We start from the raw sequence: 15,201 nt of genomic DNA, 5'->3' as shown, positions 1-15,201 counted from the left end.
TATTACCTACCTCACTTCTGCAGTGAGCTGAGTGATGAGAATGCAAGAGAGCAACTGTGTGACGTAAGTTCATTCACTTCCCACAAAACACACCAGAACCAGGCTTGGCTGCCCTTGCAATTTGCTGAAATAAGAACATTCCACCTGCAAAACACAAGCTCAACCAACAAATAGCCAAACCCCATTAGGCATGGGTCATTGAGTGTGGTGTGGGTGGAAAAGCCTTTCTTGTACTAAAAAGTCACAAGCTATGTAGTGGAGGTGGGAGTGAGAACTAGCTACAAGTTAATGATTTATGTACGAGGAAACCAGTTCAGTCTAAGTTATCTTATATTAACACTACTTGTTAAGGAGACAAGTTTATTCTGCAGAGCTAAGCCAAATTCTGCAAAGAGCCTCATGTTCACTGTACAAACCCCTGCCTTCACTGGTTCACATTGTGCCTCCAGGACTCAGGTCAGCTGGGAGAGGAGAGTGGCACTGCATCAGGCTGGGAGGAGAGCTCTTCTCCTGGGATCCTTCAGGAATGCTTCCAAGGCTCACCCTCTCATATACCCTCCAAACACATGCTGGGTAAAGCATGGCTGCTGCTTGGGGGAACCAGCCAAGGGAGCCATCCCTGCCGTCAGAATGTGGTGGGTTGACCTTAGCTGCAAGGCAGGTGCCCACCAAACCGCTGTTATTACTACCCTTCTCAGCAGAATGGGGGTGGGGGGAGAAAATAAGGTGGAAAACCCAAACACTTGTGGGTCAAGATAAAGGTGGTTTAATGAAGCAATAACAAAAGTCATGTACGCTAAACTGAAGAAAACCAAAAGATGTTACTCTCTACTTCCCACGAGCAGGTGATGTTCACTGCCTGGGAAGCAGGGCTTCAGTACATGGAACAGTTGCTCGGGAAAACAACCGTTGTAAATAATGAATGCCCACCACCACCATCTTCCCTCCTCCTTTCCCTTAGCATTTATAGCTGATCAGACGTCATATGGTATGGAATATCCCACTGGTCCCTTTGGGTCAGCTGTCCTGGCTGTGTCCACTCCCAAGATCTCGCCCACCCCCAGCCTACTGGTGAGGGGGGGGGAAGGTGGGGGAGACGGCCTTGATGCTGTGCGAGCACTGCTCAGCAGTGGCCAAAACTCTGGTGTGTTATCACCACCTTTCTAGCTACCAGTACAAGCACGGCACTGTGGGGGCTGCTGTGGGGCTCAGCCAGACAAGGAGTAATGACCTGCTCCAACCTTCAGTGAAGCTGCAGGGGAAAGAAATGCCTCAGCTATGTCAGGCTCTTGATACAGATAATGTTAGTTTAAGGCTTGTCATGCATAAACCCAGCAGGAAATGAAGGTAAAATACACACATATACCTCCGAGTATGGGTGAGTTTACAACATAAAAACTGTGAAAGAAAATGAGCCTCTTGAGAATTAATTGTATTTTGCTTTCAAGTTTTCTCTGCTACTGTATATGTATTACCGGTGTTTATGACCAATAGATATACTAGTATCACTGATGCTCATTCAACATGTTTTGCAAAGGGGTTACATGATTCTGGCATGAATGCTTGGAATGATCCTATATAATCATCACTAAACCAGGCAATGATCAAAATAAACTAGAATTAAATTATAATTTTTGTTAGCAATACATTTTTTATTTTAAAAAAGCTTTAAAATAGACTCTACTGGTGCATTCAGTGTAAATTGTTCACAAGTTGTAAAACAGTACATGAATTAAAAGCTCATTTTCTGCTACAAATGAAGTAACTGTTATAGGTTAAAGGGGCAGGATGAGGGACATTGAAACCATCAATTTTAAATTACAGTATTCCTCTTCCAAAAAAGAATGAAGATTACAAAATATAATGAGTTTCTTAGTCTGGACAGCCTGCAAGTAAGAGTTAGCAAAATGACTGTTTAATCAGAAGCAGAAGTTCTGTGGAGCATCTGTCGAGCTGGGCAGTGAGCCCTCCTCCCTGCACCTGTACTGGTTGCAGGAGAAACTGTTGGTATAAGGTGGTGCCATAAGTGCTGTAATTTAAATTGTACTTACAGGCTTCTGGTGTCCAGCGCATCTCATTAGATGTCACATTGGCCAGGGCAGCGTGATTTTTTTTGAAACTGTTGCTGCCTTCAAACACACGAAAGCTGCCCTCCTATTTTTATTCAAGTGACTGTTAGCACTTTTCTGTCTTTCAAAGGCTCAAGCAAAGCTAAAATGCTTTGTGCAGCAAGAGGGAGACTTGTCTTGGAGATCCTGCACACTGAGAGTGTTCCTTAGTACTTCTACATTATCTTCTTATGTCCTTCCCTTGCCTCTGGCCATGTCTGCTTCTTCTTTGGCCCATCCATCAGCAAGCTATTGTGTCTGTATCCTCGTGAGGATCAACCATGCTTAATCCTGCTGGTGGGAGACAGGGATGTTGGAGGTCAAGGAGTGAATTCTTCCTTTTCCAGGCGTGTGGGATGTCTTCATTCCAGAGCTATTTATGGGCACTTATCTTTCTAAGGATATAATCGCTTTTTTAATATTTTGGATTTGTGGTTGATTTTTTTTTTCCATAGAAATGACATAATAACCAGAGCACTGAAGGTGAACTAATGAGCAAGTTCTTTTTTATTAAATTTCTGGTTCAATTGTAATTTTATCCCTTAATAATTATCTCTTTTCATCTATGGGAAAACTGTCACTTATACCGTTGTAACTCACACCAAGTCAGACTGGGTAATTCTGGGTGAGCACAACCCTGGGGAACAGCAGAGATATGTTAGAGCTTGCTACAGGTAGTATGCATGTAGTAGGCCACAGCTTGGTCCTATCACTTTAAATTCTCCATAGATGCATAAACACAATGAGAAATTTTATACATATTATGAAGTAAATCTCCACTTGACATCATAAAGAAGTCAATGAAGATGTCTCTCCTTCAGCTGAGAAAATGTCTCTATGAGTTTTGCACCTTCCTCACTGACCTGGGACACAGGCTTGGGCTGACAGGCATTTCTGATCCCTGTGGGAGCTCTGGATCTCTGTAGAGCAGCTGCTATTGTTTTGGAAGCAGGCACTTTCTCTGTCCCCCTCCCCTACCTGAACGGCATCAGATGTCAGGGTCCAAAGGACTATTTTTAAATGAAGAACCAGGTTCAGGTTGTTTTGGGGATACTTATTTGAATAACAAATCTATTCAATCTTGGCAGGCCTTCTGCCTCCTTGTTTGCATTTCATATAATCTACAAAATGAATTTACTGACAGAAATGTTCCTTAAAACCAGCAATTTCTAATGAATACTGGAGAACTCTGGTGCTGGACTTTTGACTTGTGTTTGCATTGTGTGTAGGCAGCCAGGAAACACTATGTTTTGAGGATTTTGTCAAGACTAACCTTTGTAGCTATGATTTCACGTGTTGATTACTGAACATTTGCAGCAAGTTGCTGATGAACAACCTCCAGAGTAAGGTCCTGAAAACCACATGCACATGCATTACTTTGAACACTGCAGAAGCTCAGGGAAGGCAACATAATTCCTTATAGGTTACAGAGAGGAACAATTTCTACAAATGATGCATGAGCTGTGACTCTGCAAAGGCTGGGGTGTAGCTTGGTGTTTTAACAGTAGGTACAGTCAAGTGCCTGGGTTGGCCTTTGGAGAACAGGAGTGAGGAATCATTCATGGAAACACATCAATGAATGGCTTGAAATACCAGAGGAAATTTTGAAGTGTCAAAGGATATCTCAAGAAATCATAAAGAACCCAAAGATAGTGCCCACAGAGAAAGAGGTACTGCAATCATACTATTGTTTATTTACTGGAAAAAATCTTTCAGCTCTACTGTAAAAATAATACATATCTGTTTACATTTATACCACTGACACTGAGATTCAAGACTTAACATAAAACCGGGCTAAATCCAGACCTGATGTAAGGTGGTTATTGATCATGACTTCAGCATAGTGGTGGTCACATCACACTCTCTGTGACTGAGCCAAATACTCTGTTGGGAAACTGGGAAAACTTCATGCAAGTTGTGAAGAGCCCAAGGATGTATTGTGTAAGCATGTCCTTATCAGGCTTCTTAAAAAGCCTTGAGACTATCAAGCCAGCATGATACAGATGCAATTTCAGGAGAAAAGTGTTTCATCAAGACCTAAAAGAGCATCTTCAAAACTGTGTGTGGGAGTGGTTTTTTTAGAATCCTCTTCATGAAGTCAGGCTCTGCCAGCAGCCTGGGCAATCCCTTCTGCAATTCAGACCGAATACTCTGCTGTGAGGCTGCCCACCAACAGTGGGGGGGGGGGGGGCGTCGGGGGGAAGGTACAAAAGCAGCAGATGGGTCAACAGCAGTGCCTGCATTTCCAGTGAAACACATGGAGAGCTTGTGCAGATGGAGCCTGCAGAGGAACCTGGCAGGGAAATAATGGATCTGCCTTGGCTGTGAGGAAAGCAGCTGAGGTCAGTCAGAGCCTAAAGAAGAGACACATAGCCTACAAGTGATCTTTGAAAAGCAAAGTGAAAAATGTTATGTAGTGCCAGAGGAGAAGTGGAGCTCACTTAGAATGTACTTGCGGTGCATGACCATAATGAGATCACTTGTCCAGGACAAACTCAAAAGGGAGAATGAGTGACTTCTGGGATACAGGAGGGAATTGAAAGAGATTGAATATTTTGGTAATTTTTGGTTGCTGAAGTGTTTTCTAAAGATCCATTTGCTATCCAGCTACATTCCTCAGTTCTTACATCAAGGTCACTGCATCATTATTCACCTGCTGGTGTAAAAGCGTATCTATCTGCCTTGTACCCAAACTGTACCTCATGTGACTTCATCAAAATTAGTTATGTGAGGGGATCAGTTTGGCCAATGGAAACCACTAGAGGGATCTTAGAAGTTTGAGTTAAGACCTGGAATGGGTAAGATTTCCATCTCTGATGTGAGCACTTAAAAACATCAGATGCACTCTGCACTGAAACAAGTGAGAGAAGAAGCAGCTGCAGGATTGAAGACATCCCTGCACCATACTTCTGGACTGTTACACATCCTACACTACCCTTCAGCGCAGGTCACCATTCTGGGCAGGCTTTTTGTGGAATCCCAAAAAGTCTAGTTATGACCATCAGCCTCAGTCTTCAGGCACGGCACCTGCTTTGGGGTTGAGCTATTCCAACTTGGTTCAAAGACTTAAAACAACAAAATGTGATGGGTGTAAATCACTTGTCCTCACATATGTCATATGAGTGAACAGAATTTGCTTGTGCCATGTTATCTTACAACTATTTGACTTAAAAATGCAGACCCACACTACCACAGATAGTTTTAGCTTCTGTAAATTCTCCATATGTGCAGATACATGCACAGGGCTTTACACACACACAGGGAAGATCCTAAGGATGCTTTTTATCTTTCCCATTAAAAAGCAGCAGAGTCATGCAAATTAACACCAGCTAAGGGTTTTGTCCATCCAGGATAGAGATTTATTTTAACAATAGTGCCTGTCAGGCTTGAATAACATTAGGGCATACTTTGATTCATTTTTTTTAATTTAACATCTTTGTTCTATGAAATTTTCATTGGGTTCCAATACAGCTACATGCTATGAAAGATGTTCAGTAGCATATCCCGTGAATAAGTCAGACTGGAGAACTTGGACGATACAAACTGTAATGATTCTATTGCTTGACTTGCTCTAGACAGAGGAAAATGAATGTGTAAGTTCTGTGGATGCTGATACCATGTTTATGAGAAAATGAAAGTTGACTGCTCTAAAAGCTGAGCCAAAAAAAAGCTAAATATGAGTGCCGGCCTCCAACTTGAAAAGGAGAAAGCTCTCTGTGAATGGCCCTGGACACTTGATGGTGGGTGACCAGGTACTCATAGAAACTTAGGTTTTCTCAACAAAGTTATTGATGTGAGAGAAGCACAAGTTGAAAAGCGATTCTGTGGGATCCAGCAAACTCTTAGGTGAAATAACATTTTGTCGTCTGTGTCAAAAAAAGTCAATCCCCTAAAACTATCTTGAGGTCAAATAAGTTAGACAACTGGACCCATTCAGCTCTACAGCTCTTGCCATTCTTCTGCCTCTGGCACCTAACCCGATCAGCATGAATCCTTTTGTTAATTTGTCAGAATAGATTCTCCTTCCTAATCATTGTGATCTGTATCAAAGATTACTGCCATTTCTGCTTTTCTTTACTTTTATTCCAGTTACTGCACTGGCAATAGGTGCTGTACAAACACACCGTGCGAGGTGGTCTTTCTCCTGAGGACCTTTGTTTAAACAGACATGGCAGCCAACAGGCAGGAGAGGCAAAGAGCTGTCCATCCCCAGCTTGGCCAGGAAACGGCTCTGCCACCCTGAACAAGGAGCATGTTCGAGCAGAGCTGGAGGGAAGCCACACGTACCCAGACCAGGGTCAGTACCCTCATCTGGTGCTGGCCAGAATGTTGTCTGTTAACCATACGGTAAAATTCTTTGTGTTAAAAAATCCTCTGCAGTAGGTTAGAATAAAGAATAATTTTCTGAGCAGACCTGTAATTCTGTCTGCTTTTAGGGAGGCCTGGCCTCAAAGGAGAACATGAATGTGTACAGCAGTTGCAAGTTTTCATTTTTAACTTTCATGCTGTAAAAAACCTGACATGCATAGTCCTTTTTTTTATTTGGTGAGAATTGCTGTAATATACGAGCCTGCAATGGTCTATTGGAAACAGAACCCTGACTAGGAAATGGAGAGTTTAGATGTTATAAACTGCTAGTAATTTATTATTTTGAGATTGGCATATATTTTGGCAAAGTTAGAGTTGGCTGGAGTGATAGTGAGTGATGAAAGATGTTATGGCGGTTGAGAAGTGGCTGAATTCCTTTGTTTCCAGACTTTTCACTTTTTTTTTTAAGGCACAGAATGTTTATATAGAAAATTTAATATTGTTTTATGAGTATTTGCTGGACCCTGCTAAAACCAAGCATTCAAGCTTTAGTCTTTTAACAAAGTGTTTTGTTATGGAATTCCTCTGGGTTTTGATGTTTCTAAATTAGGGTTAAATCAGGTTGGTATGTGAGGGCCATGGGAGAACAGCCCAGAAGTGAGAAGCTGTCTGATGCCTAACAGGGTGTGCGTCCTCTCCAGGAGGTGATGTGACGGCAGAAAGAGAATACTCCTCAATAGGGCACGAAGAAGCCATAATGTAGGGGCACAAAGTGGGGGAAAAGGGGCTTTTAAGCAATAGGAAAGTTTTCTGCATATTTAGAGTTTTAACATCGTTAATGCAAGACCCTGCCTGCCCCTTATCTGCTCTCCGGGCCACCAGAGCCTGCTTGTTTCCCACATTTCACTTCCATCATCGGGTACACATGAGCACTTTTAGCCCCATTGTAACAAACTAGCGTTCCTCCTTCCTGGTCATCTCTGTTTTCCCCACCAAGACTGGGCTATATGATGAGCCATGATACACTCAGGAAACACATTCTTGTTTCTGATATTTCTCTGCACATTTCTGCTACGTTTATCTCCTCCAAGTCGGCTACTCACAAAACTCACTGGCTTCCTGCCCTCAGCTTGGCCCACTAAACTCTAGAGCCAGGGTCCAGCCTATTTGTTTTTACAATAAAGGACAGCCTGTGTACAGAGCTCTGAGCCACAGGATCCCAGGTCATTGTAACAGCACAGAGGAAACTTTAAACCATTGAGAAATGGAAGCTGCTAAAGCACACTCAAGTGTTTCGTTGCTATGAGCCATTGCATCAGGGCTTCCTTCAAGCTGAGTACAAGTAAAAGGAGCAGAGTCATTACTAAAGCTAGGGAAAACCAGCTCCAGACTAACAAAGCTTGTTAGGAACAAGAGTCAATTTTCTGATTGTGTCACGCAGTCTGATGTGATAACTTTCTGAGTCTGTATTCTTCCATTTAATACTCCACTTTAACGAGGACCTCACATAACGCTCTACTCTGCTCCAGCCTGCTCACATTACAATCTTCATAAACTCCTTTTTCCAAGTAGCATTAAGCACTTCCAGTCCTCAGAAAGGTGAAGCAAAGTTTATCTTTCCTGCCCTAGCGATGCTGGGGAGCAAATAAGCCAATACAGCAGAGGGAAGAAGCAAAAGAGCTTGCTTCAGAGAAATTTAAGAACAAGGCATAAGAACCCTCATCCCTACTGAAATAAAAGGCCAAACTGCCAGTGGCTTCAATAAGGTAAGCATTATACCTGCAAACTATACTTTTTTTTTTTTTTTTTTCCCCAAACTCCTAAACATATATATAGATTTAGCTTAGCACTGTGAGGCCTCAGCTGGCATATTTTTCACAGTTTTGGGCACTGCACTTTAAAAAAGATGTGAACCAATTGGAGAGAATCCAGATGAGAGCAACAAGAATGATCAAAGGTCCAGAAAATGTGATGTATGAGGAAAGACCAAAAGAATTGGGTTTGTTTAGACTAGAGAGGAACAGTCTGAGGGGAGACATGACAACAGTCTTCAGACATGTTAAAGACTGCTGCAAAGGGGAAGATAAACTGTTCTTTTATTTCTACTGGAAGTAGGCTAAAAAGCAATGGATTTAAACTACAACAGTGGAGATTCAGTTTAGGAGAAACTTTCTGTTGGTTACAGTAGCTATACCTGAGAAGACATTGCCTGTGGAAACGGTGGGATCCCATTGTTTGAGGTCTGGGTACTGGTGTAGTGGGGTCTGCTTTATGGCAGAGGCATGAATGAGAAGACTGGTCCAAGTCCCTTTTGGCGTATTTTCCCCAGTGTTAGGAATGTAGGAGAGAGACTGCACGTGAACAGGACGATTCATTTTTTTCTAAGGAATTCGGACGGGTCTGAGCTGAGTGGTCCTTGAACAGGAGATTTATTGTAGCCTTAACTACAGAGTTAGTATCACTACCTTATAACCATTGCAAACTGTTTGCAACTATCACACTCAGGAAAACAGGGAAAAATAGAGTTCTGGTTCTTATCTGCTCTGAAGTCCCTGGACACTATTCTGGCAGTGGAGACCTGTGTCAAACAGCCTGGGTGTAAATAATCATAACATCCTAAATATTGTAAAACATACCATCCAGTGATAGATTTCTATGAACTCTGTTATATAGAAAGATTTAATACAGGAAGGAACCCAAACATGTGACACTTTGCTAGAAAGTAGAAGATTACATAGTACAACATGTATTTTGGAATGAATTTACAATGAATTTTAACTATAAAATAGAATCAAAGAAAAAACTGGTGAAATTAAGACAAATGCAGGGTGAATTGAGGCAAAGTGCCTGACTGATAATTCCAGAGATAACTGGGAATGTAAATTAGCACTTCTGAGATCCCTTGTTTCAATAGTTGGCTTTTTGTTTCTGTGTCTGCTTGCTTGTCTGCTTTCCATTTATAATGAAAAAAAAAAAAGAAAAAAAAAAAAAGGCAAGATTGCAAAAGCCAGCTTTTTCCTCAGTTTCTTTGGTGCTTTTTGCTAAGCAGCCTTGGGGCTACAAAGGTTCACAGTCTTTCAAACATAGACTCATACCCTAGAAGCGTTTACAATGGAAAGAAGAGTCCTTAAAATATATGACCACAGAAAGAATCATATGGGATCTGCTGACAATGTATCTTCAGATGTCTGCATCCTGGTAGGGGCTGTGCATGAAGAGGCCTCCCTCCTCAGACAGGCATAGGTCACCGGGTCTGTGGAAATACTGATTTGGTTTGGAGCTGCTATACGTACTGGCTTCTGAGGAGAGAGTTCTGCAGAGGAGGAACTGCCTCTTTTATTTTAATGTTTCCAGGACACAAACTCAAGGTTTAGAAGGAGTACTGTGACACGTATATCCTCAGCCGGATGACAGAGCTTCCTCTGAAGTTGATGACGGTGTTAACAGTGATCATTTCCAAGTCCAACTGAATGGTACGGGGCCCCTTCACGGGGCGGGTCATTACCAGAGTAGCACTGATGGGTCCTGTTTGCTGTGCACAAAGCAAGAGAAAGCAGGTGAGATTTTAAAAAACAGCTCTTGAAAACTATTGTCTCACTATGGTCTGCAAGCAGCTGAAGTAACTGTTTACTGTTGCATTGTTTCAAACCACTGCAATTCAGGGGAGAGAGAGCTTCATTTCAGCATTGGACTCCATTTCCATGTTTTGTATGAACTATCACCTTCTACAGTTTGCAAAGCCTTTGCAAGCCCTGCACACAAAAAGAGCTATTGAACATAGAAATTTGCTATTGTCCAAAGGGAAAAAGATGAAAACATGGATTTAGGGTATAAACAAGTAGTGACACTTTTTTTTTGGTGTGAGATTTATTTTGTTTGATGAGGGACACTTACTCTGAAGCAGTGAACACCAAGAAGGGGTTATGTTAGCAGAGCCTGGAGAACAGATGTTCCTATGTGAACAGGATCAGGGTTTGTTGTCTAATTGCATATGTTAACGTCACAGAACCTTAACCTCTGAAGAGACCTTTGAATATGCAAAGGCACTTCAGAAAATCTGTGTTTTAGTAAGTGGAAGCAGACCTTTGAAGTATCTGGCCAGAACAGTAGATTATGAGAATTTAAAAATCAGAGCTTCTGACGTTAAAAACAAGCGTAATTTGTTTTCCAGCAGAAACTTACGTACACAAACCAGGACGTGTTTTACCACGAAACCAAGCATTTGTGTTATCTCCGATCAGAGAAGCCTGACCAAGCTGGAAGGAGGAGCTGGGCGGGCTGCCCTGGCTGGGCCCTAGGCCCTAGTGCCTCAGCCCCCGGGGAGCTGCATCCTGGGATCCTGCTTCTCCCCAGTGCCCGCCCCTTGCTTGCCTGGCCTTGCCTTGCCTTGCCTTCTTGCTGCTGCTCTCGTTCTTCCCAAAGTACTGAGTAGGCACCACCAGCTAGCTGCCAGCCTGCAGTGGGATGGGTGCTGCTGCTGGCAGAGGGGAACGGACAGCTTGTGCAAGCATTTTAGGTCATTTTAGGTGACAAATGAATGGGTGTGTGATAAATAAATAAAACAAAACTAGCAGATTTGAGCAATGCTGGTTGCTGGAGCCTTAGCATCTGGTGTATTGATCCAGATGATAAGGAAAGGTCAGTGGGATCAGTAATGACTTTGCAACAGGAAAGCTCTTGTGAGATGTAAATGATCATTCTGGGACCACTTCTCACTTCAGGATTTTGAAACATTTTCCTTTTTTTACAGTGAGAATCTGAGGCTTTTGTGAGAAATGTGTACTGGAGTCTATCACACTACCAGTTTCTGTGAGGTATGGGAACCGTCAATAGCCGCTGAACATAACTCAGTGCGAATATCAAAGTCAGGTTTTGCCTAGGCCTAAAAATCAGCCTTGTGAATGTCACCATCCCTGGTAGCTGTGCCTCATTCTGTGCAGAGACTTCCCATTACCCCTGCATGTCAGAGATGCAGCAAAGATTGGGGAACAGAGATGTCTTCTGAGGAAAATTCAGATTAAAAAAACAGTAGTTGTGTTTCCTCTAACAGCGTCTGCATAAAATGTGTGTTCTCAGTGAAAAAAATACATAATAAATGAAAACAAAGAACCCAGAAAGTAATTTCTTGGGATAAAGGGTTGGGGGTTTTTACTAATTTTTTTGGTTTTCAGGTTTTTCAATTTCCAGGGAAGGCCTTAATAAAACAAACAAGAAACGTTGACTCTTTTAGTGACAATTACTGATTGCCCATCAAATAAAAAAAGTGTGGGAGACCTGGGCTATTCTTAGACATGGGAACAGCCCTGGACTTGCCTGAACCTTAAGTGTCATAAAACAAGCTTGTTTGCTTTGGGTAGGTTACCTTCCTGAAAAAGCCAGCAGCCCCTGCAGATCAGCACACTGCTCTGCATGTCTACATGTCAAAATGCCTTATACTGAAGGTTTAAATGATATTAATAAAAACCTGAGTTCTGCTACCAGAAGAATATTCAGCTAATGAGAAGATACTCTGTGTTTTCTCTCAGTGAGCACCAGACTTACCCGCATGTAGAATTCCCTGCCCTCATTCCCTGATTTGATTTGGAAGATGTAGTACGCTCCAGGGTAGCGAGTTGTTGCTTGCATCTGAAATATGTCAGAGGGCACAGACCGCCCGGACACCATATCCATCACTCTGTACAAGATGGTGAATGGCTGATCTCTGCAACCGGCATTTTCAGCTGGACACATGCAGCGGCTAATTGTCAGAGATAGGATTGTCATCAGGGGTTACAAATTGCTGTAATATCTGATTCTTTATATGCAAATACAGCTGCATAAATAAACAAACAAACAATGTTGTCTACTAGCTAAAAGACTCAATAAAACTTGTAATGAAACTTTTAATGAATTTTCTCCCTTTTAGTATTCTCTATATTGATATTCTGGCCTACCTATATCCCTGCCTTCTTTTTCTTGTCTTCTAAGCCAAAATGTCTTGGCATCCTTTGTCTCCTTAGATCCCTTGAAAACCTGTACTTCCTTTAAAGCAGCTCTGCAGGTGTAGAATAACCAGTACATGTTTGTTCTGGTAGCAATTTAGACTGAACTGTCCCCAAATTAATGTTAAATTTCACTGCTGATGCACATAAATGTTGTATTCTTTGTTTAACAGCCTTTTATATACTACATGAAAACATACACTGAGACATCCCGGACCAAACCAAAGCTCTAGCATCAGATGCAGAACCCTAAGGAAGAGCAGGATAGCAAGCCCAGTGGATGAAACTTCCATCAACAGCCCCCAGTGGTATGACTCGGGAAACTCTTGAAACAAAGATGTCTTCTGTGTATTCATCACACAAATGCCTTAATGCATTTCTTATCCATGTCCAGCTTCCCCTTACACCTACATGAATGTTTGGCATCCACAGTCCCCTGCAGCCGGGAGTTCTGCAGCCCCCTTCACCTCTCTCTGCACTGCCCCTTGCTGACTTTGATGCTCCCAGCATTCCAATGAAAGGAGAGAGGCCAGTCAACCTCTGCAGCTCAGGGTTTCATATTTGACCCTGTTAATGGCTGAAGAGTCCTAACTTAATTGTTTTTCACAAGACAGCTGTTCCATAGTTTTGACCATCCTCATTGCTCTTTTTGAACCTTTGTCCAGTTATATGTCTTTTGAGAGGAGGTGAAGGAGCTGCACAGCACTGAAGATATGGTGTGTGCTCTAATGATATTCTCTACCTATTAACACCTCAAATTCAGATTGCTTTTCTGAGCCCTAGTGAGTACTGCAGATCATGGAACTATCCGTAACAACCCTCAAATCTCAGTTTGGACGGATTATGATCAGATCAGTGCTCTTTATTTAATTGTGATTTTGGGATTGTCTTTTTACCTTACATTTCACTACACTGAGTTTCACCTGTCATTTTTATTGCACACTCATTGAAGCTCCTTCTGCCATTCTTTTCTACCCACCCTTTTCTCTACTGTCTTCAGACACTGTTGCAGACTTTGTCCATCTCATGTTTTTTCCTTTTTCCCACATTGCTTACAAATACATTGGACAAAGTAGGTCCAGCTCATACCTCTGCAGACCTTCACTGTGAAAGCTGACAATTCAATACTATATTTCTTTTTTATCTTTCAACCTTTTATTCCTCTGTACCAGGGACTTCTCTCTTACTTAAGGCTGCTTAATTTCCATAATAACCTTATTTGAGGTTCTTTTCAGAAGCCTTTGAATACCCAAACAGACCGCTTCAGCCCATGTGCCCTAGCCACATGCTGCTCATTTCTTCGGAGAACTCTAATAAAGTTGTGAGGCAGGATGTCCCTTTAGAAAAGCCATGTTGGGGCATTTACTGGAAAAGACTTGGGTCTTTTTGCCAGTTTTTTCTATAATCTCCACTACTGACACCAATTTCAGACAGTTCATCTGGCATGCCCCCCATAAAAAGGCTCCTGGCATTGCAAACACCCAATTCCTTCCACAGAAAACACAATTGCAAGGAATTCACTTGGCTTTTATATTGACCACTTCTAGACATATGCCACAAATTGAATGCAGTCACATCTAGACTGCCAAAGCCAAAGCCACCAAACACAGAGATCAAGAGTTCTGGCACAAGCTGATCTGCAAGGACTCTGTAGTTGGGCTCTGGGGAATTTACATGCAGAGGCTTCAGATATTCAAATTCCAGTTTAAGACTGCTACCTCTGAAGGTAGGTAAACCCAGAACTGGAAGAACAGAATGTGTTCACTCCTCAGCTGCCCTAATTCCAAAAGGATTGTAAAGATATGAATAAATTATAATGGAAAGAAGCTGATTCTTCATCTCTTGCCTTTCTATAAAATACATTAGGCTACCAAGCAATCCCAAGTAATTGGGTTTAGTGCAAACACTATGAATGAAATACCATTGGGCTGCAATATATATAGATCTGTCTGGAGATGAAATATCTTGAGCCCTAGGCAAATACCTACAAAAATGTAAAAGAATCAGGCAATTTTTACAAATGTGGGATTTATTTTTTTTTGCTTTCTCACGTAATTCCAAATTTAGACAGTAACAGTGCCAACAGCCCTATCCAGACATATCCACTTTCTGGACAAGGCAAATCAGTCTGTGGATTTTTCAGCTCTTTTAACCTTTAAGCAGTAGGAAACTACTTGTATCCTGCTATAACTGTCATCTAATATTTTAAAGTACTTCCCAGACATAAGCTAATTAATATTTACAGGAAATACTTATACTAATAAACAGGCTGCATTTGAGCATACGTGAAACTCAGTTAGTAATGTAAGTAAATGTCTCTTATTACATTACAAACTTTGCTGTTTTCTTTACTCACTGATAAAAGTGTTTTTCCAGTCTAACTTCCCACACATCTGAGTATCATATCATCATATCGTACCACATTATATCACATCCCACCTGATGACCTGGTAAGGAATTGCAATTTATTATTTCATAAAGCTTACCAATGATAAATGTAGCAACAGCATGTATGTATAGCTCTCTAGACACAGTCCACGGCTGCATCGTAAAAATGCAGCGTATTTGGTTCACTCTAGATACACTTCACACAGATACAATTCACTTTTATGGCCCTGGGTAGGTTACTTACTTCTCATTAATCTGGATATAAGGATCCTCGCATCTTACTGGGTCTAAACATTTGTATTCTCCTGGGATATTGAAACACGTTTGCTGTGAAGTGCAGGTGAAGTTTCTGGTTTCACATTCGTTGATATCTAAAACACAAGAAACAAGAGAAAGGCTAAAGCAGGGAAATATGT

At 41.8% G+C, this 15,201-nt stretch overlaps 1 protein-coding gene across 5 annotated transcripts in view; it reads right to left on the bottom strand.

Annotated features, from left to right (window-relative positions):
* Positions 1–3,782: 3,782 nt before the first annotated feature.
* FBLN5 (fibulin 5) overlaps positions 3,783–15,201 on the bottom strand; it is a 60,822-nt gene continuing 49,403 nt past the window's right edge. For all 5 annotated transcript variants that reach the window (XM_037393774.1, XM_037393772.1, XM_037393777.1 and 2 more), the window contains 3 exons: positions 15,030–15,156; positions 11,958–12,153; positions 3,783–9,948 (listed from right to left, as the gene is read on the bottom strand). In XM_037393774.1, the coding sequence (XP_037249671.1) occupies positions 9,787–9,948; positions 11,958–12,153; positions 15,030–15,156 (485 nt within the window). In that variant the 3' untranslated portion in view covers positions 3,783–9,786. The remainder of the gene's footprint in view (positions 9,949–11,957; positions 12,154–15,029; positions 15,157–15,201) is intronic.

The sequence above is a fragment of the Falco rusticolus genome, chromosome 7 (genome assembly GCF_015220075.1).
Source record: "Falco rusticolus isolate bFalRus1 chromosome 7, bFalRus1.pri, whole genome shotgun sequence".
In the NCBI taxonomy this organism is placed as follows: Eukaryota; Metazoa; Chordata; class Aves; order Falconiformes; family Falconidae; genus Falco; species Falco rusticolus.
This window is presented reverse-complemented; position numbering and strand designations above follow the sequence as displayed.